The sequence below is a fragment of the Rhopalosiphum padi genome, chromosome 1 (genome assembly GCF_020882245.1).
Source record: "Rhopalosiphum padi isolate XX-2018 chromosome 1, ASM2088224v1, whole genome shotgun sequence".
In the NCBI taxonomy this organism is placed as follows: domain Eukaryota; kingdom Metazoa; phylum Arthropoda; class Insecta; order Hemiptera; family Aphididae; genus Rhopalosiphum; species Rhopalosiphum padi.
In genome coordinates, this window is record NC_083597.1 from 3,522,792 (window position 1) to 3,548,891 (window position 26,100).

At 25.6% G+C, this 26,100-nt stretch overlaps 3 protein-coding genes across 9 annotated transcripts in view; 1 reads left to right on the top strand and 2 right to left on the bottom strand.

Annotated features, from left to right (window-relative positions):
• The window catches only part of LOC132918309 (uncharacterized), a 42,067-nt gene extending 16,031 nt beyond the window's left edge, over positions 1–26,036 (top strand). For 2 of the 6 annotated variants that reach the window (XM_060979486.1, XM_060979482.1), the window contains exons 2-4: positions 5,238–5,325; positions 23,740–24,341; positions 24,415–26,036. In XM_060979486.1, the coding sequence (XP_060835469.1) occupies positions 23,752–24,341; positions 24,415–25,411 (1,587 nt within the window). In that variant the 5' untranslated portion in view covers positions 5,238–5,325; positions 23,740–23,751 and the 3' untranslated portion in view covers positions 25,412–26,036. Of the gene's footprint in view, positions 1–4,519; positions 4,636–5,237; positions 5,374–23,739; positions 24,342–24,414 lie in introns of those variants that run through there. The other 4 variants (XM_060979483.1, XM_060979481.1, XM_060979484.1 and 1 more) reach the window with 3 other exon arrangements.
• Positions 6,927–12,809, bottom strand: LOC132918308 (uncharacterized). 2 transcript variants are annotated; one of them, XM_060979480.1, is made up of 5 exons: positions 12,691–12,772; positions 12,491–12,530; positions 10,053–10,944; positions 8,205–8,689; positions 6,927–7,606 (listed from the first exon to the last, which is right to left on the bottom strand). In XM_060979480.1, exons 3-5 carry the CDS (start codon positions 10,924–10,926, stop codon positions 7,205–7,207), a joined length of 1,761 nt encoding a protein of 586 aa, XP_060835463.1. In that variant the 5' UTR covers positions 10,927–10,944; positions 12,491–12,530; positions 12,691–12,772; the 3' UTR covers positions 6,927–7,204. The 2 variants fall into 2 exon arrangements, with proteins under 2 accessions (XP_060835463.1, XP_060835462.1); XM_060979479.1 differs by lacking the exon at positions 12,491–12,530 and having other exon boundaries at positions 12,691–12,809.
• LOC132918253 (uncharacterized) lies at positions 13,943–20,200 on the bottom strand. Its single transcript, XM_060979392.1, has 4 exons — positions 19,980–20,200; positions 17,265–18,193; positions 16,020–16,510; positions 13,943–15,951 (listed from the first exon to the last, which is right to left on the bottom strand). The coding sequence occupies exons 2-4, from the start codon at positions 18,172–18,174 to the stop codon at positions 15,550–15,552; spliced, it is 1,803 nt and encodes a 600-aa protein (XP_060835375.1). The 5' UTR covers positions 18,175–18,193; positions 19,980–20,200; the 3' UTR covers positions 13,943–15,549.
• Positions 26,037–26,100: the final 64 nt, after the last annotated feature.

The window sequence follows — 26,100 nt, forward strand, 5'->3', positions numbered from 1 at the left end:
CGTATTTATCGTAAATAGTATATAGTATTTTTAGAGATATTCTCATTCATTAGGACTAATGGATAAAGATGACGTGGCATGTGATAAGTGATGTGTATTCATAGCGAGACCCTGTACAATATCAAATTATACGGAGTGATAAATTTAACGTAAACTTGTTATTTCAAAAAACATTAATGTTTTGAAAATTTTTTACTATCTTTTATTGTTAATAACTTTTATGTAACTTACTTTTGAAAGACAACATTATGAACATTTTTAATTTCATACTACGAAGAAAAATATTAATCGGAGAATTTCCATCTATACAAATTCAATTTTTGACAAAATGGATACCTAGTTTCTATATAAGTATTTAAAATTTATACAAGCGGAGTAGTGGACCCAAATTTTGTGAGTAACTTTTATTCTACTGATCTATACCTACTTTTATTTAAATATCGATAAATTATAAACTAGATATTCGTCTAATTATATTTCTATCTATCAAAATGTTCTATAAAAACTCTATATTGGAATAATGAAATACATAATGTCATTAAAAAAAGTAAGACAACTAAACAAAAAAAATTATTTTTAGAAAATCTTTGGTTTAAAATTCTTTATATTATAATGTAAAAATAAAATATTTTCATTTTTTAAGTTTACTAACAAACTTTATGGTTAATCTATTTCTAATTTCAATAAGTTTTTGGAATAATGAATGTTTTATGTTAAATGGATCACCCGGTACATATTATAATATCGTTAAATTCAGTAGCTGATTTATGTAATGTATCAAATTATATATAAGTATTTTATAATGCTGTAGGTTAATTTGGACTAGTATTTGGTTTTAATAGGTACTAGGTACGTGGTACTCATACATAACGAATTGGCAGCCTTAATGCAATGTTAAAGTGTGTGGTCTAATAAATCATTTATAGGTATTACAATTAATAATTTAACATCGCTTGGGCATATCCTAAATATAAATAAAACAAACGATTGAATAAAAATTAATAATAAATCATTTATTTCTTTATATGGAATTTTTTTTCCCTAATAAAAATGTTAACCACCTGTTTAAACTACTGAGCTATTTATGACGGTTAATTTGATAACTTATTTTACGAAAAACTTAAATCTATAACGATATTTCAAGTACGTTCCAAATTATTTCCTATTTATTATATTGTTTTTAAATATATTCAAGATGTCTATAACCTTAACAATCTCGCATTATGAGGTTACTTTTTTTGACCTTTTTTTCATTTAATCTAAATTTGTTAAAAAACGATATTTTTATAAAATATTATATTTTAGATTCTAAACAGAGTGGAATGTATTGATTCTACAATTATGTGTGTGTGTGTGTGTGTACGTGTTATGAATACATGAGTTTCATTACATGAGTTATCGATACAATTAAACTTTGAGGATGGTTTCTAGTGGCTAATTGAATCTAGTTGTTACTTAATTTTATAATCGTGTAAAACAAAATAAAATTTCCACAAAATGATTATATAATTATTTTCTATTTACAATCAAATTATTGATTCTTATTAGTTGTTTTCTATAGATATCAGCTTAAAATTATTCGTTGGGTGGAAATACTTAAAAATTTGATACTTATCTTTTAATAAGATAATTGTTAATTTATCAACTAAAAAATATCTAAAATGAATAGTTACAATATTTCTTTTATAAACATTTAAAATTAGAATTATAAAAAATTCATAAAAATCGCAAAAAATAGTTAATAGCAGGCGCGTAGCCAGGGGGGTGTTACAGGTGTAATAACACACCCCCTCAGCCGTGGTATACTTAATATTTTTTTATCAAGATAAAGATGCATCATGTTATCAATTTTGTGTGTGTAATTTTTCAATTAATTTTGAATAACACCCCCCCTTAGAAATTTCTAGCTACGCGCCTGGTTAATAGTTAATACATAATTGAAATGAAAATAAATTAATACTTAATTTTTCAATTAGAAGTTCATACAATTTTTTGTTTGTATACTTATACCTCAGATTTTAAAATATATCATTAGATTTCTTTTTAACATAAATATATATACAAAAAACAATTCTACCGAAAAGCCAAATCATTTTTTTGAGGTTTTGATTATTTCTCCTCAAATAATTTTTGATATTTTGTTGCTTATAAAAAAAAAAAAAAAAACAGTACGTAGGTACTTGAAATTTACACCAAATGTTTATAATATTATCATATTTATTATACGGTAAAATTCAAAATATTTTAACTCTATTTTAGTTATTTATAGGCATGTGGAATTTTCAATTTTTTTAATTTTTTTTTTTAATAAATTTCGATTAAAAATTATTGTCCGCTAAATTACGCCCTTACTCACAATTTACTTAAAACATTAAATATCAAAAAAATAGTACAAAAGCCAATTATTAAAAACAATAACATGTCAATTCACTTTAATATTAAAGCTAACGACATAAAATTGATTCCATTGAACGCAAATGTTAGAAATAGAAGATTATGACTTTTAAAAATTTGTTTTAAGTTAATTCGCGATAAAACATGACAATATATTTAAATTATATTAAAAACATTATAAATTATGTAATTCAACAATAGAAATATTTTGAAATATTTTTTACTAGCCAATAAAATACACACAAGTAGAATTGAATACAAATACAAACCAGATTGTATTGGTGGGGTTAAATAATTTTAATAAGATTGAGTATACTAGTACACAATATATTTTAAAAACTGTTAGTTATACATTTAAAAACATAAAAATATAAAGGATAAAATATTAGTTAAAACAACTCTGCTATATTGTATAATAGCCAATAGGTATTGTTTCTGCTCGAAATTTAGTAGGTCACTATAATGTTGTGATAATGTGATGTGTTAAATTTGAAATTAGTAGTGAATCATTGCAGACAAGAACGATTCTGAATGATGACAGTCTGTTAGAAATTCTGACTTAGAATATACGTATTATTAAGCATATTTTATGATATATTAATATTACTATTAAAGTAATTAATTTTCTACTAATAATGGGAGAAATAGAAACCGTAGGTTAAATTAATTTTTTGCTGAAAACATTATATTTGAAAATGTAGATTTGTGTATACAATTACAAATATGCGTTATTATATACATTTTAACTACACACGAATAATATTTTTAAATTATAAAAAAAGACAAAATCTTTATTCTTTATTTAAACCTCTAATGTTGTCCAAATTTCTTTTGTCCTTAAAAAAAACTCTGTTGATATATTAATTTATCGTACTTGGTGAATAATTACATTGTATGTTAACGTTAAGCAAAAAAAAATAATAATAAATAAAATGCATAGTTAAATATTATAAATATAAATTTATTTTCTTAATAAATAATAACAAAGAAATAATAAAATAAACAATATAAGAAAAAGTTTGATTTAATTATCATAAATATTCGTATCGACTAAATATACTATTTTTTTATGGCCCAGAAATATACTCACAGATTACAGTTAACTACTTATATATTTTAAAACCAGCTTAAACTACATATTGCATACTTTTAATATATAATGTCTTAAATAATATCATTAACTTATTATATGTTGTTAATTTTGCTTTGTAAAGACATTTTGAACTTGATTGGATTGCATCAATAATCCCATCACGATAAACTTCAGTAGACGCTAAAATTGTACCTCGTATTTCCCGAGGTAAACGATTTATAGCTTCCACTGATTCAAGATAGTGTTTGTCGGCCAATTGTATTATCATTTTTTCGTATCTTCGCAACTTTGTTTCTTCCATGGACCTGGGTTTCTTTTCTTCGCACAAGACCCTAACATCTTCTTTTTTATCATCAATGAATGCGGTAGGAAAATAGCATCGACCCCATGCTTCACTATTATAGTCCATAGACAATATACCTGACCGTGTTGACCAACTGTAAAAATTTGCAAATGTACGTATATGATACAACAATTTTTAAAAACTTGGTCAAGTAAAACTTACATTTTCTATCTGATAGGATTTTTTAAGTAAATAATCGTCTTTTTCGACAAATTCATATTTGTCAATATTGTATCTGCACATAATTATATAAATACACATTGCGCCAAAACTTGCCGCTACAAAGTTAAGATATCTCATTAAATCATTTTCGTCTTTTTGTTGTACAATGTACCCGAGAGATCCAATTGGAAACCTGTAATTATCTCTTCAAATGGTTTATGAGGCAAAAGAAATGCTATTCTTGAGAATGCACGTAAAATTGATAGTTCTTCTTGTGTTAACTTTGATTTGTATTCCTTCCAATTGATGATTATTTCAACATTATGAACATTTATTTATTATTTTTTTAATATTAGTCGTTCATTGATAAACAATATAACATAAATTATACAATATGATAGTGTAAATCAGTAATAATATTGATAATATAACATATTTCATTAATATTTTATCGATAAATTATTTTTTTTACTAAGAATTCTATAAAGTACAAAAGTTTAAGCCGTAATTATCTAATATTATATAATATTTAGTATAACTCGAACATACATAGTTTAAAGTGATTTTACAAATATCATTCAACATTAATCATTCATTACATATAGTCTTACTATAAAATGAGAACTGAAACGGTATTTAGTAGGTAAAGTATAGTTTGTAACTTTTTGTGTTATTATAATAAATTATGAGTCTATTGTATAAATAATATATGAATATAAAATATACGAAACTACATATTAAGATTCTGAACAATACAAGAAATACATTGGTTTTATTATTATAATATTAAGTGTTTGTGTATGTGTGTGTGTGTGTGTTTGCCTACATCTAAAAAAACATTTCGAAGTATAAATATTTCTTCAATTCTCTACATTGATTGGTTAATCATCAATCAAATTCATTGGTTACTGATTTTTGGAAGCAATTTTGAAGATAAAGCTTGAAATTAAAAAACAGCCGACAAAAAATAAATAACGAAACTTACTTATTATTATGAAAATATTTTAAATTAAATAAATCTGTTTTTGATTCATTTTATCTACTTATTGTCAAAACAATATACGAATCTAGGCCAATCAATCATGAATTATAATTTAACAATTATATATTTTTAAAGTTTAATAAATAGTGGAAACTTCATACTATTATTTAATATTATGCTATTTTATACTTTGCTATTTATCTATTTATTATTAATCATAAATGAAAATGTTTTCTATAATTTACTTTAAACTTTGTTTTCAGATCCACTTTAAAATTGTTGTGTTCAAAACTTTGAGAAAAACGCCATAGATTAATTTGAGTTTATAACATCAGTGTTTCATAAAATAAAGTAAATTTTATTCGGAGTAATAAAATTTTGATTTTATTTTATATTAAGGTAAATTTAATTATATCATATATTTTAAACCACGATATATTATAGTATAGTATAATAGTATTATTTTAATATGTATCGTGTCTTAAACCATATTATTAATAAAATAAAACCAATATAGTTGTATAAATAACTTACCTAGATTTACAGAAATTATAATAAAAAACCATAATCTAGCCTAAATTTTAACAAAATGTTACTATATTTATAGATTTCCATCAATAGGTAACTAAGTTTTTAGGGAATCATAGCATGTTAAAGAAAAATAATATGTTGTATAATAGTGATATAATATGACATCATATAATTTTTAAGATAATAACTATTCAAGTTCGTATAGTTCATCAATATACAAAAAAAATAATGATCAATTTTTAATTTTGTAAATATCTATATAATTATTCGAATAATTTTAAAATTTTCTCTAACATTTATACATTCAAATACATTTATCTCGACGTTTAAAAATGTAACAAATTCGCAGAAAAAGATCAAATAATTTACAATATACTTATGTATTTTTATTCATTATTGGTACATATATAGCACAATATTTCTTATAAATATAATATTAAAATCGTACATATTCATTGAAAATATATTATTGTCAAGTATTTAGTGATTATTATTGTTTGATTAAAAATTTTTGATTTATTTGTTAATAAGCAATACATTTTGTTTTAACGGAAAACGTAATTTATAAACATTTTGTTAGTTATGAATATTATGTAATACCTAAAGATGATGCTATAATGCTTTATCGTATCGAACTATTTTGAATAATTTGATCTTATTACATTAACCTACATTGTACTTATAAATTGTATTATATAATAATAGAATTATATTTAAATTTAAATTACGTAACTAAATTATTATTTCCTATAGTTTTATTTTTATTAGAAGTTGATAGAAATACATCATAATAACATACTATTGAATCATTTTTAATGACTTTAAAGTACATTATACTTACACAAGTTTTATTCGTTGTTTAAATATTTACTAGTTTTTTTTAAGGTTTTTGTAAAAACTTTGGTCAAACCAGTTTAGATAGTGTGATAACAGACAATTGTTTTGATTAAATAATATTAGTTTATTGATAACATTTTAATTCAAACTATCCGTATAACTAGCATAATAATATAGTACTTATGTATACCTACAATGCCACGAACATAATGATCCATTATATTTATATTATCGTATCCATATTGTTTTGCGTAACCATTACTATATAATTTATTTTTTATACATCATTAATAATATAAATTATGCAATGTACCATTGGAATAACTTATTATATGTATTTTTATATACTTCATAAAATCCATTACACACTCGGCTACCTTAAAATGTTTAATAGAAGAAGTCAGTTGAAGAAACTTTACATGTATTTTCTTATTGTTTGTTGATAAAAGGAGCTTAAAATATATGTATGTTATATTGTTACAACTGTAGAGAATATAACATTACTCATTGTATATAATATATAGTATAGATTGTAAATATTCAATAAACGTTATTTTTTTTAAAAAAGAAAGAAAGAGAGAGAATATTACATTATAATAATGTTCGTTATATTTTAACCATAAATAAATATTTTACAATAATTGCTATAAACAATATAAACGGTTAAAATTAAAACACTGAATAAAAGAATTCATAAATGTATAATAAACACATTTTTTTATATAACTGATGTTTTACATTTATTGTAATTTAAAATAAAAATGAATAATTACCTACACTACTAAATCGCTAATTTATATAGTTTAACTATGCATTATATTCAAAAACGTATGATTGAACTATAAGTATTTTATAATTATATTTAAAAAATGTATTGGATGCTTTTAATGTAAAGGGTATTGAGTACTATTAATAATTTATTCCAATTTGATAATGATGCTCTGGTTGGGTAAATTGGACATGACTGGATTATTTTAATTAGCCCTCGGTACACTTCAGTAGATGCTAGAACTGATCCTATTAAATCTTGTGGCAAACATTTGATAGCGCCCACTGATTCGAATTGTTGTTTGTTAGCCAACTGTATCATTTTTGAAGAGTATTTTTTTAATTTCTTGTTTCCCAAAGACCTGGGATTTTTTTCTTGACATAGGATCCTTAAATCTTCTTTTTCATCATCCATGTACTCAGCTGGAAAGTAACACCGACCGAGTGATTCGCTGTCAGTTACGAGGTCCCGAGCAATATTCACGAGTTGTAAACCCTTAAAAACAAATTATAAATGTATTATTATATTGAGTAAATCCAAATCACTACTTGTAGCAAAAGATAAATTTATTTTTGGTTATAACCTATTATTAATTGTTTTTAAATGTAAATTTTACTCTGTTCTATCTCATAAATAAAACGATTTTATGTAATAATTGTCCAAATAACTATTAACCTATTATACGAATAATAAATATTAACTACATAAGTATAAATAACATAATGCTTTAAAAAACCTTATATTATAATATAAAATTAATAGTAAATCTTAATATAATAAGTAAAAATAAATATATACGATAAAAACAAACTGATATAATGGGGAATGATAAAATAGTGCAGAAATTACAGGTGGCTATCGTATTAGTTTCCTAAGGTTAGTGATTTGTGTGCGTCGGATGAGCGAGATTTAAACCCAATACTCAATAATCAGATATATATTTTTAGATATGTCATATATTATCTTGATAATGAACAAAACGACAACCGGCAAAACAAATTTCGTAACGGATGACATTTCACAATAAATAAAATATTTATACACAAGTATAAATACAAATATTAATAAATACCTATTCATGAACAATACTTACTTGCCCTATTTTGTATGCATATTTAGTCAAATAATCAGCTTTGTCGACGAGATCATTGATGTCATTACCATATCTGTACATCATTACATAAAGACATAATGCACCAATGCTTCCGGCTACATAGGTAGTGTATAACATTAAATCGTTTTCGTTTCGAACCAACCTAAACTCAAGATCCCATTGGTAACCCGCGAATAACTCTTCGAATGGCTTACGGGGAAGAAAAAATGCAATTCTAGACACTGCACGATAAGATGATAATTCAACCTCAGTGAATACTGATTCGTATTTTTTCCAATCAATGTTTACTTCTTGCGGTGTTCTTTTAACGTCATAATCTGATTTCCTGTCAGCAAAAACTTCACTGATAAATTGTTTGGATAGCTCTAATTTAAGTTTTTTCTTTTTCTCGTCCGTTCTGTTATCAAACATTTCGTCCGTTACACGACAAAATGCGTACAAAATTATTAAATCCAGTCGTATACCTAAATTAAAAGACATTCATAATTATACATATACATATTGATAATAATTGAAATATAATAATAATACTATCAAAACTTTTTTTTTGTAAGCGCGTAACTAATGCTTTAATAATAGCTAAATGGAAAATATATGCACACAATATTAAATAACTCACATAGGTATAAATTTTGAATTATGGTAAATGTTAATAACAAATTCGTACAAAAATGTTTTAGTTTTTTGAAATTTCATTCGAAAACAAGTTGTTTAGGTATTGTTATGACTATTATTTGTTGACATTTAAACCTCGGAATACGTTATTAAATATATATTTTTATATAATTCACTTATTATACATATACTAAATGTATATAAATAATATTAAAAAACAAGTTGTTTAGGTATTATTATAATTATTATATACTCTTATCAAAATCTAAAACTCGGAATACATTGACTATAATATATTTTATATAATTTGTTTATTATACATACGAGCTAAAAGTATACATATTTTATTTAATTTAAATGAGTTATTTAAAAACGTGAGTGTGTAAATGTTATTATATTATATTATTTAAATAAATTATTTTATTATAAATAGATATACCTAATACAATGAACGCCGCTTATAAGACTCACTTTGGGACCAGCACAAAATGAGTCTTATAACCAAATGAATCTTATAGGCGAAGTGGGGAAAAAAAATTTAATTACATATTTATGAATTTTATTTTACTACATAATATTTTGCTTTAATTTTGATTTACTTTAATACATAATATTACATATTGCATACTTATTATTGAATAAATTTAAAAATTTTAATAAAAAAATTAAAATTAAAATACATATCATAAAAATTATAAAAGATGTATAATGTATTTATTATTTATAAAAAAAAAAATTAATTTTGGTTTGTTTTGAGTTATAAACTAATATTCCGAAAATACATTTCTCGTACTCATATTATTATAATAACGTTAATTGCAAAAAATGTGAAATGCCATAAAATTTGTTATACATTTTACACATTATAAAACATAAATCGAAACCAGAAATAACCCCAAAATTATGTAATTTATAAAACCAATTTATTTCTAAATTTTAACCAAAAATGATTATTTCTGACCATTTATTATTTATGGAATTTGAGTCTTATAAACGAAGTGATGAGCCTTATAACCGAATTTTTTATAATGTATTTGAATACGTCCGGACCCCGTTCCAGACGATTTTGAGTCTAATAAGCGACTGAACCTTATATCCATGAGTATTATAAGCGGCGTCCACTGTATATATATTTATATATATATTGATTCTCACACTTCTCAAACACTTATAACACTATATTTATTTTATTCTTAATGACTATCGACTTACCAGCATGGAATAAATAATTGGAAGTACCAAACGCATTCGAAGTATTCAAGACCTTAATGCTTGTCTTAATATCTTGTGTCACGGCAGAAGGAGTAGAATATTCCGAGTTCGCAAATGCTCTTAACATCTGTCGAACGAATCTCCAACTAACACTGAACTGGTGAGGGAAATCCAACGAATACGTGACTATCATACCGTACGCTTTGTCGTAACACGATCCGGCCAAAACGACCATCAGATTAGTGACGAAGAAGAACAACAGTTCTTCTAGCGCCAACACGCCCGAGTTGTTGTGGTTTTTGGCGGTCATCCAATGAATCCAACACATGTACAACGTAGGGCCCGCGATCGCAATCGACGACGGTATGATCTTTTTCACGAAAAAATTGCCTGCTCCGTACCACATGATCATGATTGCCGGGGACGCCCAAAGCAATACGCATCCCAAGTAAAACTTATCTTGTGCCGAAACAACCATTGTGTAGCCGGCCGCCGTGACGGTGCTCAACAGCGTTATCGGTAACCAACGAATCAACTGGTAGCTACGTTTGTCGTAGTTGAAATTTAAGCACGGAGTCGACCACAAGACGAACATTGAGGCCCACAATGAAGTGAGAACGGATTGCACGACCACAAGCATATACTCCTCGACGGGTACATTTCCAATGACGGCTAAAACCGACTCTGGCGAATACGTTTTAACCCCGTTGTATACATAATAGTTGTACAGTGGTACTGAGTAGAGAACAGCTGCGGCAGTAATACATCCAATTTTAAAAATTTCCAATCGATTGATAAATGGCCGAGTTATTAACGTTAAGACACCAATGATTGGTATAGTGTATGATAGATGGATGCCTAGATAAGTTAACATGTCGATGGTTTACGAATACTGAAAAATCGTGAAATTATAATCAATTAAAGTGACTTCAATCGTAATAAAGATATTTAATAATTATTTACAGTTAATATACGTACATGTAGGTATATAGATTTTAGAATAAAAATCGAATCGATTAATATCAATAGTCAATAATATATAATAAAATATTTTTAATCATTAAACACAATCAATTAAAATTACATTTTAATAACTGTATTGATATAGAAATAGTTGTAATAGTTAGTAGTAACAGTTGTTCATATTTTAATAATTATCGATAAAAATGCATTTTTTTTTTTTAAATATTAATACCAAAATCATTATTGGTTTATAATTTTAGATAATTTGTTTGGTAAATTCGTCGTAACTTCTATATTAAAAAAATAAAATAAAATTTTTTTTTTTAATATTCAATAGGTACCTTTAGAGAATTTGTTACGTTTGGATTACACAAAGATAATGGTGCTAGATGTACTGAAAGTACATACACCGCTATAATAGTTATAAATTTGAATGTAGTGGTTATTACCAAATTTGTAAATAAATCAGAGCAATACGCAGATTATTAAAATATTATTATTGTATATAAATATTTTTATAAAATAGTATTTAAAAAAAAAATGTAAAAACAAAATATTTCTAGTTTATCAAAAGTTAATAAAATAAATAAATATCTGTATAAAAAAAATATTCTTTATCCAATTCGTAATTTAATATTTCCATCAATAAGTTTAATACTTATTACACTTAATAAAACAACTACATAAATCAGTATAATTTAATTTATTTAAAAATATGTATTGTATTGTTCCAACGTTTAATCTTCTCAGAAATGTTTAGTATTACTAATGTAAATCTTTACTTAAGAAACACAACCATTTTTAAGGAGTATTATATTTTGTGTATACATTTTAATGACTGAAAAACTACTAGTTTAAATTTTAAATTCGGTACATAAACATTTTCAAAAAAATTATCTACCAAATCAATTGGATTAAAAAAATTGGTTACTATTTGAAAAATATGTATTTATAACAGTATAGGACATTCCATAAGTATTATAAAAAATCTCATGAAATTAAAAATACAATCTTTAAGTATATTTAAAAATTCCAAAAATAATAATTTCATTAAATTCATTGTTTAATGAAAAAATTAGGGGAATCTAATCATGCTTAGTGAATAACCCTGTAAATAGCGACTACAAGAATTATGATTGCAATAATAATTGCTTATTGTTATAAATAACAGAAAATTATTTAAGTATTTTAACTGGGATATTTCACAATATTTTCGATCTGTACATTATATTATTACCCTAAATAAATGAAACAATGTAGCCGATATGGCTAGTTTTATACAGTGATTTACGCTTTAACATTTTTAACGACATTGTAAATTTTTTTTTTAATTTTAAAATTTTAATTTATTAATTAATATTTCAAATTAAGAAAATGTAGAGCGAATAAAAATGTTTTGTTTATGAATATTACTTTATTTTTAAAAATTGTAAAAATAATAATATTTAAATATATCAGAATAATTCAAAACGTACCTACGTATAAATGTTGTATAAATAAATACAAGTCCTCAGTCTGTAAAAGTGAGAAGGAAAATATTATATAAGATATAACTATAATTGGGGACGCAATTCGGATATATCGTAGAAAACCCACACCGTATCACTATAGTTGACAAATAATTTAGTAACATAATTATATCATCTTATTAAATTATAAAAATTGTTAAACTTACGTGTTGGGTATACTATGTATTTTGACAAAAATTAAAACTATTGAGTTTAATGAATTTTGTTAACTACAAGCAGAGAGAAACTAAACTTTGTCTAGTTTACATACTCAATTATATAAAAAAAATTTAACCATTAGATCGATAGTAATATTTAATGTAGTTATTAAGATAATAAGTACTTAATTTCTAAATTAACCTTTTATAGCTATGTAAAAACATTAAACCTATTATAGACTTTGGCGTGTGTCCCTATATAATTGTATATTTACACATTTTAATACATTGTAATTCTGTACGTCAAAAGTACATATTTTGCATGTTCTTAATTATATTTTGAAGACAAAGTTGAATCTAAGAAACCCCGACACGTCATGTCTGTCGGTGATCATTGACCATTTTATCCTGACCAATATATAGACTACATTTGTTTTGCGTTTTACTGAAAAAACCACGTTATATTCATAACTAAAAAGTTCTCATATAAAAAAATTCATTGCGCTTTTCAGTAAATTAAAAAAAATGTAATTACTACAATTTTTAAAGACGTGGTCTATTAAATAATAACTTTATTGGTAATTGAAATTTTCCCATAATTATTTTAATTAATTATATTCCATACTACACTTATATATAAACGCAATAAAAACAATTTATTCTGCCTATTTATATTTATATTTTGTATTTCTTGAATTTTGGATTTGATCCCAATTGAAGCTTCTTGAATATCGCTTAGATAAATTGTTTCTATTGTACACATATCAAAAATAACTGTATATTTTATAAACTAGATACTTTAGAACAGTTCTTACTTTTCGATAGCACATTAATAAGCATTATAAAATAAATATGAAAAGCATATACAATAATTAGTTATAATATTTCCGTTTAAGTAAGTCAAAGGAAGTATTTGATTAATTTCATGCATAAAATATAAATAAAAATGGTATTCGTATATAAAAACAATCAAAATATAAATTATGAAATAACTCGAGATCGACAATATTTTATTAAAAATCCTGATAAATTAATTTTATAATGTATAACACAGTGAACTTTATATTATAATTGAATATACTTAAGTCATAATTAATATTAAAAATACATATATAGCACATAAGTAAACAAAAATAATCTTAATTTAAAAAATAAAAATAAAAATACATTATAAAGCAATTTATTTTTATTGTACATTAAATGAAAAAGTAAGTGCTACAGTATTTTAATCTTTTAAAATATTGTTCCTTTAAGCTTATAATTTCTTATTATTACACATGGCAGATATAAAATATCGTCAGGTCAAAATGTTGACTATCAAAGTACCGATAAATCAAAAATTAAAACATTAATTATGATAAATATTAGATGTTTTAGGATAAGTTATAATAGTTTACAGTAAACATATAAAATTTTATTTAGCAATTAAACAATAAAAACACATATAACTATTGAATAGGCATAGTTATCTAGGCATGCAAAGAATTAACCTATATATTTCACATTAATCATAGTTCAATGAAAGTCCATTTAAGTAGCATTGGCGTAATTAGTGAAGGGGGAGGAAGTGAACCTTCTAATACACATATTTAGCCTCTCAATAAGTTTCCCATTTAAAAACCGAATTCTAGCATAAAACAAATTGTTGCAATGGGTTCGGTTTAAAATAATTTTTGATTAAAAGTAATCATAGAACAAAACTATTGTAACTCAAAATTCATCAATATGAGTTATGACTTGACTTTTTTCGAGTAGTAAACAATTAGCTCAATATGATTTTTAATTAAGTTAATAAAATATAATTTTTAATTTACTATTTAAATTCGAAGTTACATTATTTCAATTCATGGCGTTCTTACGCTAAATAAAAATGTATACTTTTTTGATATGTTAAGACTATATTTAGAGTTTTGTTGGTGGGGAAATTTTAATTCTTTGGTTTATATAATTAAAATTTGATCTCCCTATACACACTGGCACTATTAAACCCTAATTACTATATAATGCTGGGAATGTGGGGTCGTCGCCCCCGTGTCCTAGTTCAATCTTTAGTTTTCTAAAACTTTAGTAGTCTAGTCTCTGCAACTATTAAATCCTAGTTACGTCAATGAAAGGTAGCCGGTAGGTGCTATTTATGCCATGTATAAAAGATATAAATTATAAAAATATCTGTTTATTTATTTGAGTAGGTGCTCATAAAAAATATAATAACATTTTGTATAGCTATCTACATATATAAACTCACTAGATAAATAAATAATACATAAACCAAAGGTAAAATTATTGAATTATTCAAGAATACAAAATAATTCTACACCTTAAGAGATAATATAATATTTTCTGTTAATGAGACCAGGTTATTCAAATTTATTATGCTATAAAATATATATTTAACTTTTCTTTGATTAGCTCCCATTATTTTTACATAACCTAAGGTTTTTCGTGGTTTCAACATACCGAGTGCTTATAATGTTGGTACTTATAAATATTATCACAAAATCTTTCTATTTCAATACTAAAAGCATATTGTTAGAAAATTCAGACAAAACTAATACGTATCAGCTACGTCTATTATAATTGTCAATGGATTTTAAGACCAAACATCATACATTATACTTTTATACTTAGGTAGCTTGATTGTATAATTGTATTTCTTAACGATTAATTCTATGATACTATAAACTATAATTAATAAAATAAAAAGTTTAAGTCATTAATTATAAACTATATTAGTGACCATTTTTATGATAAATAGGTTTATTAAATTTATTATAAAATGTTTTTATACTTCGTGAAAAACCCTAATATCTCTGTTTTAATAACTCCATATAATATAAATTATAATACAATTTATATTTAAACATAAACTTATACCACGTACTTAATGCTTTGAATGTAAAGTCCTTTGAGTATTATCATAGATTTATGCAACTTTGATATCTTTGCTTTATTTGGAAATGATGGACAAGACTGAATACAATAAATGAGGCCTCGATATATCTCAATGGATGTTAAAATTAAAGGTCTCAATTCTCGCGGCAAACATTTGATTGCATCCACAGCTTCGAATTGATGTTTGTCAGCTATCTTTATCAACGTTTTAGCGTATCTTTGCAACTTTTTATTTCCCAGAGACCTTGGATTTTTTTCTTTACATAATATTCTTAGTTCTTCTATTTCGTCATCCATAAATTCAGTAGGAATATAGCAACGACCCAATTTTTCGCTGTCGATGACAATATCTCGGGCAATATTTACAAACTGTAGACCCTTAAAAGAAATGCACACATGTACCTACCAATAAAAATAAAATAATAATATTGTTAAAAATAACTTACATTTCCTATTTGATACGATTTTTTAATTAAAAAATCGTCCTTTTCAATGAATTCATATTTGTCAATATTGTATCTGTATATGACTACATAAATAAACAACGCAGCAAAACTTCCAGCTACGTTTTTGTTATATGTTAGTAAATCATTTTCATTCCGATATAACGTATCACTCATATCCATATCGAAACCTTCTAGTATCTCTTCAAATGGCTTACGAGGTAAAAAAAATGTAATTCTAGATAATGCTCGAAAACTAGATAATTCATCGTCGGTCAGAATTGATTCGTATTGAGTCCAATCTATGTCCACTTCATGTGGTTTTGATTTAACATCGTAATCTGATTTTCTGTCAGCGAATTGTAATTTAAGGAAATTGTATGCAAGTTTTAATTTGAGTTTTCTTTTTTCCGCATTTGATATCGAAGTATCATCAATCACGTTATCCGTAATACGACCAATTGCATAAATTATTATAAGATCCAATCGCGTTGCTAAATTAAAAATATACACTATAAAATTCATAAAAAAATGTCTTTTATACCTATCTATGATTTTAAAGTATAAAATAAGATTCTTATATTTGTTATAATTTAAAAATGTTATTCATGAGGACTTAAAACTTTTATGTACATTAATATATTTTATATACACAATGAACACTTCAAATGCTTTGTTTACAGTAATAACTAATTGAATAATAGTAAAAATAAATTACTTTAATAGCAATATCGAAAAATATAACATGAAATATGCTTAGTGCCTAGTGGTATAAGGAGGTGATTTACTGAAATAGACCGTTTTCGTGTAGATTCTTTATTATTAATATGATTGTTGAATTAAAATTTAACACGTCCATTACAGTTATTTACTTGATTTTGACCTCCCAAAAGTATCAACTGAATTCACTTTACTACCAGGAAATATAATATTGAAGTTTAAAATCAAATATTTTTTTCTCGTATAAAACATACATTATTATAAACTTTTATATGTATATCTCTTCTCAGAATCTAAAATATATTGTATCAATATAATTTTCTCATTTTTATTTAAAAGCCATTATCAAAAAAATTAAAGTACATCTACAAATCCATTTTTATTTTCATAACATAAAAATTTAGTTAGTACTCAGTACGAAAAATATGTTACTCTGTTTGTAACAATAATATTATTGTATTATATATTGCATTAAATAGAATAAATACTGTTGTTTACATTTAACATTTGATCTTTATGATAACTTACCAATGTGAAATAAATAATTAGAAGTACCAAATATATTTGAAGTATCTAGTACTTTGATACATCTTTTTAAATCTTCTGTGATAATAGATGGCATAGAATATTCAGAAGTCTCGAACGCTTTATACATTTGACTGATAAATTTCCAACTCAAACTAAACTGATGCGGGAATATCAACGAAAAAGTTACGATCATCCCGTACGCTTTGTCGTAACAATTTCCCGCCAACACAACCATAGTGGTTGTTATGAACGTAAATAACGCTTCTTCTAGTGGCAAACCATTGGTCACGGTTACGCTTAAGCTGGTTGTTTTATTCAGATGCCATACGTTTTCCTTCAGGGCTATCCGGTTGACCCATAACAAGTATAGAGTCGGGATCGCGATCGCTACGGACGAAAGTTTTATGTTTCTCACGAAATAGTTGCCGGCACCGTACCACATGAGCATGATGACCGGAGACGCCCAACACATAATACTTCCCAAGTAGAACGTTTTTTGTTCCGGAACGGCAATTTTGAACCCTACGGCCATAACAACGCTCAAAAACAAAATCGGTATCCATCGGATCAATTGATAACTCCGTTCGTCGTGGTTGAAATTCAAAAACGGCAGCCTCCACCGGAGACACAGCAAAGCCCAAAGCGAAATTAACGCAATCTGCAGGACAACTGACAAGTGCTCTTCGACGGGTACGTTTCCTACGATGGCTGACACTCGTTCGGGGGAATACGACCTGGCTCCATTGAAGATACTGTAGTTGTAACATGGCGTCGTATAAAGAAGTGCTACGGCGGTTATGAATGCGGTCTTTGACATCTCCCAGCGATTGATAAATGGCAGCGTTATTAGTGTTAATATACCAATAGCTGGAAGAGTGTACGTTCGATGTATGTCCATGTAACTTAACATTTTTGACGTCTTATAAAGTCTGAAAAATTAAAAAAGATAGTGTAAATATTTACATAACTACAACTTGTAAATTCAATACTCTCGATATTAAAAATAAAGCTATAATAAAAAAATTGTACAATAATTCGGTGGTAAAATGGCGATAATTTTACCTCGTTAGTAAAAACAGCGAGAGTTTCGATATAGGTACATCAATTTTTTTTTTAATGATACGTATTTAATGCTGTAATACGTGCATCTTTGCTTTAATAATTACACTCACGAGTAATTTATAAATGTATAACAGTTATCAAAATATTTACGGTAATACCATGATCATCATGATATTAAATATTTTGTAAATTAATTTTCGATGTTTTGACAATAATATCTCGTATTTCTATTGATAGTTTTAAATGTTTATAATATAAATTCGATTGTGTGCCGGAACAAAAGAAAAATATAACCTATTTACGTACGCAGTATTTTTGCGACCAAACTGAGTTGCGTACACGTATGAAAAATTACAGGTTCGAACTAACTGTAACATAAGTTTTCTCTTTGTGGAATTAGTTTATAATAACATATTATAATCATATTATTATTAATAATAATAATAAATCTATAAAATAATATGAGATAATAATAGTAAACATCCTCAGACCGATAATACAAAATTTAAAAAATGGTTACACAAATATTTGAAAATATCTACTATTATTTATTTAAATTTGTTAATTTTATTAATATTTTGCTTAATATATTGTTCACGAATAATTTCTATGGCAAAAAAACTATACGCGAAACAAGATTCCGTCATCAGAAAACCATCCATGCAATTCGAAAACACCGTTTATAATAATACTTTAAATATGCATTTTTATGATCTTGGAATCGGTCTATATGTCACATGATAATTTCAAATGTGTTTAAAAACCATACTTAAACTATATTTAACTATATTTAATAATTGTTTGTTTCGTTTATAAGTTAGTGTTTAGGAGATATTTATTACAAAATGTATAATATGCACGTATAGGTATATCTAATATGATTATGAATGAAAATTATTAAACTTATAGCAAGTCCAAATACTTAATACTACATCAGAGAAAATATTTAAGTTTTTATTTTATGTTTTTCTTTATTGCAATACAATTTCTCATTTCATAATAACTGTTGAAAATCAAAATTGAAGATTGAGTAAATTTACGAATTATATATATTCAAATATAGATACAAAACGACTTTATATAGTGTTGTTAATACTATAATTTGTACTGATAATACTGATAGTTATTTTGAAAAGTATTTAAAATGCGCATTTGATGACTTAATTAAAATAATCTCAAATTATTACAAAAGATTGTTTCTCCTTATAGATTAATTAAACTAATTTATTTAACATTTTAAAGTTCTACATTAATCGTATATAGATCATATATATTAGTATAATTCGAAGTCACGATAAATTACTCATCCGAAACAAGTTTATCTTTTATTGTTGGTTGAGTATAAGTTAGATAAAACGTATACAAATTAATATGTATATTATTGTATACGGCTATCATATATTATTAATATTTAAAATTTATTTTACGTAAAATATAAAATGTATAAGCTAAAAAAAAAAAAAAATTATTTAAAATTTGTGTATTATATTGTGTTTACTTAAACAAAAAATATTTTAATAGTTTTACTCAACTTAACAAGACAGATAATACTAATATTAATATAAATTGTATACTTCAACAATAGTATAATAATTTTAAATTTAATAAATCAAACATCTTACATTTAATAATTCAGAAAATATATTTACTAACCTGATTGTAATTATGAGGATTTATATTTTTACTTTAAGACTAATAATAATTTAGAAAACTAATTTGAATGAAAATAATAACACTAATATGAAATAACTTGAATACTTTTAGACCATCTCTACAGCGAATAAACGAAAATAATTATAAACATGCGCTTATTTAAATACAACTTAAAAAGTTTGATAATGGAGGGGAAATTATGGAACCCACTATAAATCTAAATAATTATCATTATATAAATGCAATAAATTTATGCGCATGTATTATTCTTTTACGATTTATTATAAATAAAAAAGATCAATTGAATACAAAAAATATAGAGCGCAGGTGAAATAAATCATTATCATTTTATTATTTGTTAACATAAATCTTTGAAGTACTTACAAAGAACGTTTTAATTTTAATTTGATTGATTTTTTTTTCATATATCTAATTTTAATGTAATTAGCCCCTTATTCTTTGAAAATTATAATTCAACATTTTAATAAAATACTACTGATACATGTGTGCCGAAGTAGTCTTATTTTTTTGCTTGATTCGTGTATTGCTACCAGGTAATCGGTAAAGGAAAATATATTATATTAATATTTTATTTCAATATACGTTTTTTACTCGCTATAGCTAAGTGTCTTGTCTAATATTATTGACATCTAAATCCTCTTATATTCCCCCGTTTGGTATTAATCTGTCACTGATCTACTGTATCAGTGAAAGACAACGTTTAAATTTTGACCACGTAACAACCACATAATATTTTAATCATAAAATAATAATTGAAGTAAGTTGAATATTAATAATATTCTATGTCCATACCAATTATTTTACTAAAGTGTGCTATTTGATTAAAACAACAATAAATAACATCAAGTTAATAGTAAACAACCAATATAGTTAATTATAAAAGTTTAAAGTCAAAATACGAAAAAATTTTAACTTAAGGAGCTTCCACATGATTTTTTTTTTAAAAAACTCATGTCTAGAGTAATTATATTTCACTTTTTTTTTTATAGAGGATAACTTCTTTTATGGTACCTTGGACTTTTATTTTAAGAATCATATTCCTGAACTCAATAATAAAAGTTTGAATGTAATCAAGATTCCAATATCTAAGTTTAATGTGTTCTATAGAAAATCTTCTTTTTTCTAACACAAAATAAATCTATCGAAAATTGATCACTCTAAAAGATATTAAAAATTTTCTCACACGGCATGTTTTTGAGCTAAAAAACGCCACGCTTAAAATAGTAGTAGTTACAATAATAGTGGTGTGACGTGTAAATGAATGACAAAAAAAACATGCTGAAAATTGTTCGATAGAATTGAGGTAGATTGATGTACGTGGTAAACTATATCTGACAACCATTTGCATCCGATTCATATGGTATCGCCGTGGTAACATTCCTATAAGCGGTTGTACGCGGATCATGACTTTCACTAGAAAAAATACAATTTTATCCATAAGAAGCTATTAACATGCTCTCCGTTAAATTAGGAACAACACAACAACAGTCTCCATTAAGTTCTGTATTGCAAGTATCCAACATTTGTTTTTAAATTTTATCATAAATTTAGTACGGCGTAACGTATATGCAAAATAGGTACATTAATACGGTGGTGGTCACGGAAGACTTTTGGCTCTAACCGTAAATACACCAACAATACGTCCAGTACCTATAGTCCTATAGTTCACGATATTATAAACAAATATGCAACTCTTTTAAATAATAATTCACTTTAGATTTCGATTTCACAACTTTCGGCGTTTTTAAAAATTTGAAACTAAACATACATGATACTAAACGCTGTACGACGTAAATGCCACTATGAATTCTACTAAAAACGATTGTTAAGTACCACTTCCTTACTTTAAATTTGTATGGTCAAGCAATAGTGCAGTAACCAATATCGTCAATATCAAAAATAGTGTATGCACTATACAATACCTATATAGTATATACTAACGCGATAACTGAACTATAGTTCTAATCTATACAGCGTATGTCGGAAATAAGTACGTCAATGCCATTTATAGAACACGTAGAATATTTGGCGGTGGTCAAAAAATTACTTATCTTGTTGTTTTAAAGTTTTAGATGTAGCAGATAATGTTTATCGTCGTCGAAAATCAATGAAAAAATCAAAAATTACTAAAATATATACAAAACATGTACTTATTTACGAAATATGTAAAAATATGTAAAATAAGTTTGTGTTTATTTCAAATAGAATGATGTAAACCGTACAAATTTTTTATCAGATTTAAAATATCTCATTCCAATAAAAATATATATTTACAATAAAATCCGTTCCCTATTTATAAGTTATAAATTTATAATACATACGAGTCTATAACAAAAATTATATTACACGACTTCGTTGAGTAAATTAAAATATGGACAAATATGCATAATATATAAATATTTTTTTTTATAAACTCATCAATAATTACGTATCATATCATATTACTTCTTTGTTATTTATTACACAGAATATTTTAAAAATATAGTTACAAAATAAATAGATCATAGGCGGATTTTATAAAAACTTATTTTAAATATAATTTATTGTTTCGATAATATAATAAATAAGCTTGCAATTACAAACACTGTTTCACAAAATCAGTCTCTTTACAATTTATTATTGTGATATGTGATTAGTTAACTACTATTATAAAAAGTGATCTTATATCCAATATTCTAAAGCAAAACGTTTTTTAGTCAACTATTTTCCAAATCAGTTGATGTTTTAGAAATATTGATAAATAAGTAGAAGCTAATCAATCAGATCAAGGAAAATTGCTTTTTTTACTTATATATTTTTATTTATAATTAATCGTTTGCACAGTAACACAGCCCATAAGTAATAGGATCACGGAGGTCAATAACTTCATACTTATGAACTATTAAGATTATTTATGAGCTTACATTTACTTATTAGTTATTACAAGATAAATAGAGGGTATTACCTCCCGGTCATCCCTGAAATAAACACTGAATACGTCTTCACTGAATGTCTGCCGTGGTGTTGTTTACTCCACAATCGACACTCCTGTACAAATATAACAAAAAATAATATTTATAATTGTATTATGAAGATATTATAGTCCGCAACACGCACATATTTGACAACAAACTGTCTACGGCGGGCGGGATTATACTTGTTTAGGCGATGACCGATGTAATAATGACAATATTATGTATTTATGTTAATACGTTTTATACGTTGCCAACAACAATGTAACATTATTAATTTTATATTTTCTACCCATGTGAATCCAAAAATACCATTAAACAGAATAGATTAAAATATTCTATTATACAAACAATATGATAATATCGTAGAAAAAAACGATTTTTTGTAAAATAAATTTCAAAAAGTTATAAATTAATAGTAAGGGAAAAACGGGACTGAATTGAAAAAATGTACAAAATACGTCCTGTATTGTCGTATAACTTTTGTCGGGCCAATAGGACACTAAGTTAAAATACAGGACAATCTAGATTCTAGATGTTATTCCTACAATACATCTATAGTAGTTTAACAGCTTACATATATATAATGAAATATTTAATTATTTAACTTCACATATGTTGTTAATTTAACATTTATACGTCTGTGTATTTTTAAGTATACAAAAGAGATAGAACTCAATATAATTAAATTCGACAATAAACTGCTGTTATTTTATAAATACAGTTGAACCTTGATAACTCGAACCTCTTTTTAAATAGTATTAATATTGATGTTTATTATGTTATAGATAATTGACAAAATGGTGGTTAAAATTATCATCATCGGAGCTGGAGTTGGTGGTACAGCAGCAGCTGCTAGACTTAGCAAAAAAGGATTTCAAGTAGAAATTTATGAAAAAAACGCATATAATGGTGGAAGATGTTCACTCATTTATCAAAATGGACATCGGTTCGATCAAGGACCATCATTGTATTTGATGCCCAAGATATTTGAAGAGACATTTGAAGATTTGGGAGAGGATATTAAAAATCATATAGAGTTATTAAAGTGTCCATCTAATTACAGCGTACATTTTCATGACGGCGAAACGTTCGAACTCACCACAGATATATCGAAATTATCTCGTTCTTTGGAAAAATATGAAGGTGATGGTGAATCGACATTAATTAATTTTTTGAGTTATTTAAAGGAAACTCATGTACACTATCAAAGGAGCGTCAAAGTTGCACTCAAGACCGATTTCCAACATTGGTATGATTTTTTTAATCCAAAACATATACCGGACGTAATACAGCTGCATTTATTGGACACTGTTTACAACAGAGTTTGTAAATATTTCAAAAGCGACTACATGAGAAAGGCGTTTTCATTCCAGACAATGTACTTAGGGTAAATAGAAAAATATTGATTAATTATACTTTAAAAAAAAAAAAAAAACTAAGATAGTGTTTATGTTTTTTAGAATGTCGCCGTATGATGGTTTGGCACCCTATACTTTATTGCAGTACACTGAAATAGCGGAAGGAATTTGGTATCCGAAAGGTGGTTTTAACAAAGTTTTACAGAGTCTGGAAAACATTGCCGTACAACACGGGGCCAAGTTCAATTATAACACCGATGTCCAAGAAATAATAGTTGACGACAAGGGAGTGGCGAAAGGAATTAAATTGGTAAACGGCGATGTAGTAAATAGTGACATTGTAATTTGTAATGCAGATCTCATATATGCGTACAACAAACTGTTGCCAAAAACGTCATACGCTGAAAAACTCGGCAAAAAAGAACTTACGTCTTCTTCGATATCGTTTTATTGGTCCATGAAAACTATTGTGTCTGAATTGAAAGTACACAACATATTTTTGGCCGAAAAATATAAACTAAGTTTTGATCAAATATTCAAGGATCATACGCTGCCCGACGAACCATCGTTTTACGTAAACGTACCTAGTCGTATCGATCCGACAGCAGCGCCAGAAGGAAAAGACACGGTCGTAGTTCTAGTACCAGTGGGACATATATCGAATGTACCAAATATTGATTTTGATCAACTTGTGAAGAGAGCTAGGGAACAAGTAATCGAAACAATAGAAAAAAGATTAAAAATATCCAACTTCAGAAATTTGATCGAACACGAGATAGTAAATGATCCGAGAACGTGGCAAAACGAATTTAATTTATGGAAAGGATCCATACTGGGATTATCTCATTCATTATTTCAGGTTTTATGGTTCAGACCCAGTTTGAAATGTAAAATATTTGAAAACCTGTACTTTGTCGGTGCTTCGGTACAGCCTGGCACTGGTGTACCAATTGTTTTATGTGGTGCAAAAATGCTAGAAAAACAACTGTGTGATAGATTTTTAGAGGGTAAAGTTGAAATCAACATTTGGTCAAAGTGTGTTTCATTTTTAATCGGTCTCGTAGCACTTCTGATTTTTTGGTTTTTTTTCAAATTTTAATAATGAACAATGTATGCACTATGTATTATGTGTATATATATTTTAAAGTTTAAACGTTTATCACTTTATTATTGTAATACTTTTGTTATAATTTTTTTAAACCTTTAACTTCATAGCCAATGTTTTCTAATAATTCAAAATGAACAATATTATTGTTTTTAAGTACACTATTTTTATGTATTTTTAATATATACATTGTATATACTATAAGTTTAAATGTCTTAATATGAGTATAATTAAAATACAATAATGTATTATATGTATTATACACGTATAAACGTATTCCAAATTTTACTTATCATCATACATTAAATTTTAAGGTGTTGGTTAGTTTGAAATTGATGTATTTTTTATTTGAACGTATTTTAATTTTTATACTTTTCTAAAACGTAGCATTTAATATTTTAGTAAATTTATTCATGTCATTTCAGTTTTAGCTTAAGTTAAAATATTATATTTATATAGTTACATGAAAAAATTATTTCTAATCAAAATAACCAATGGTCTTATATTTAATAATTATATACATATGATTTTTATAAAGTGTGCATAAACATACACATAAATGATTTATTGTTTTACAATCGTATTTTGCTAATTTACAAAAATAAATAAGTTGATAATATTTGATTATTACTATCCTATGATTGTATCATACCCACTTATTATAATACATTACGTGTACTCGT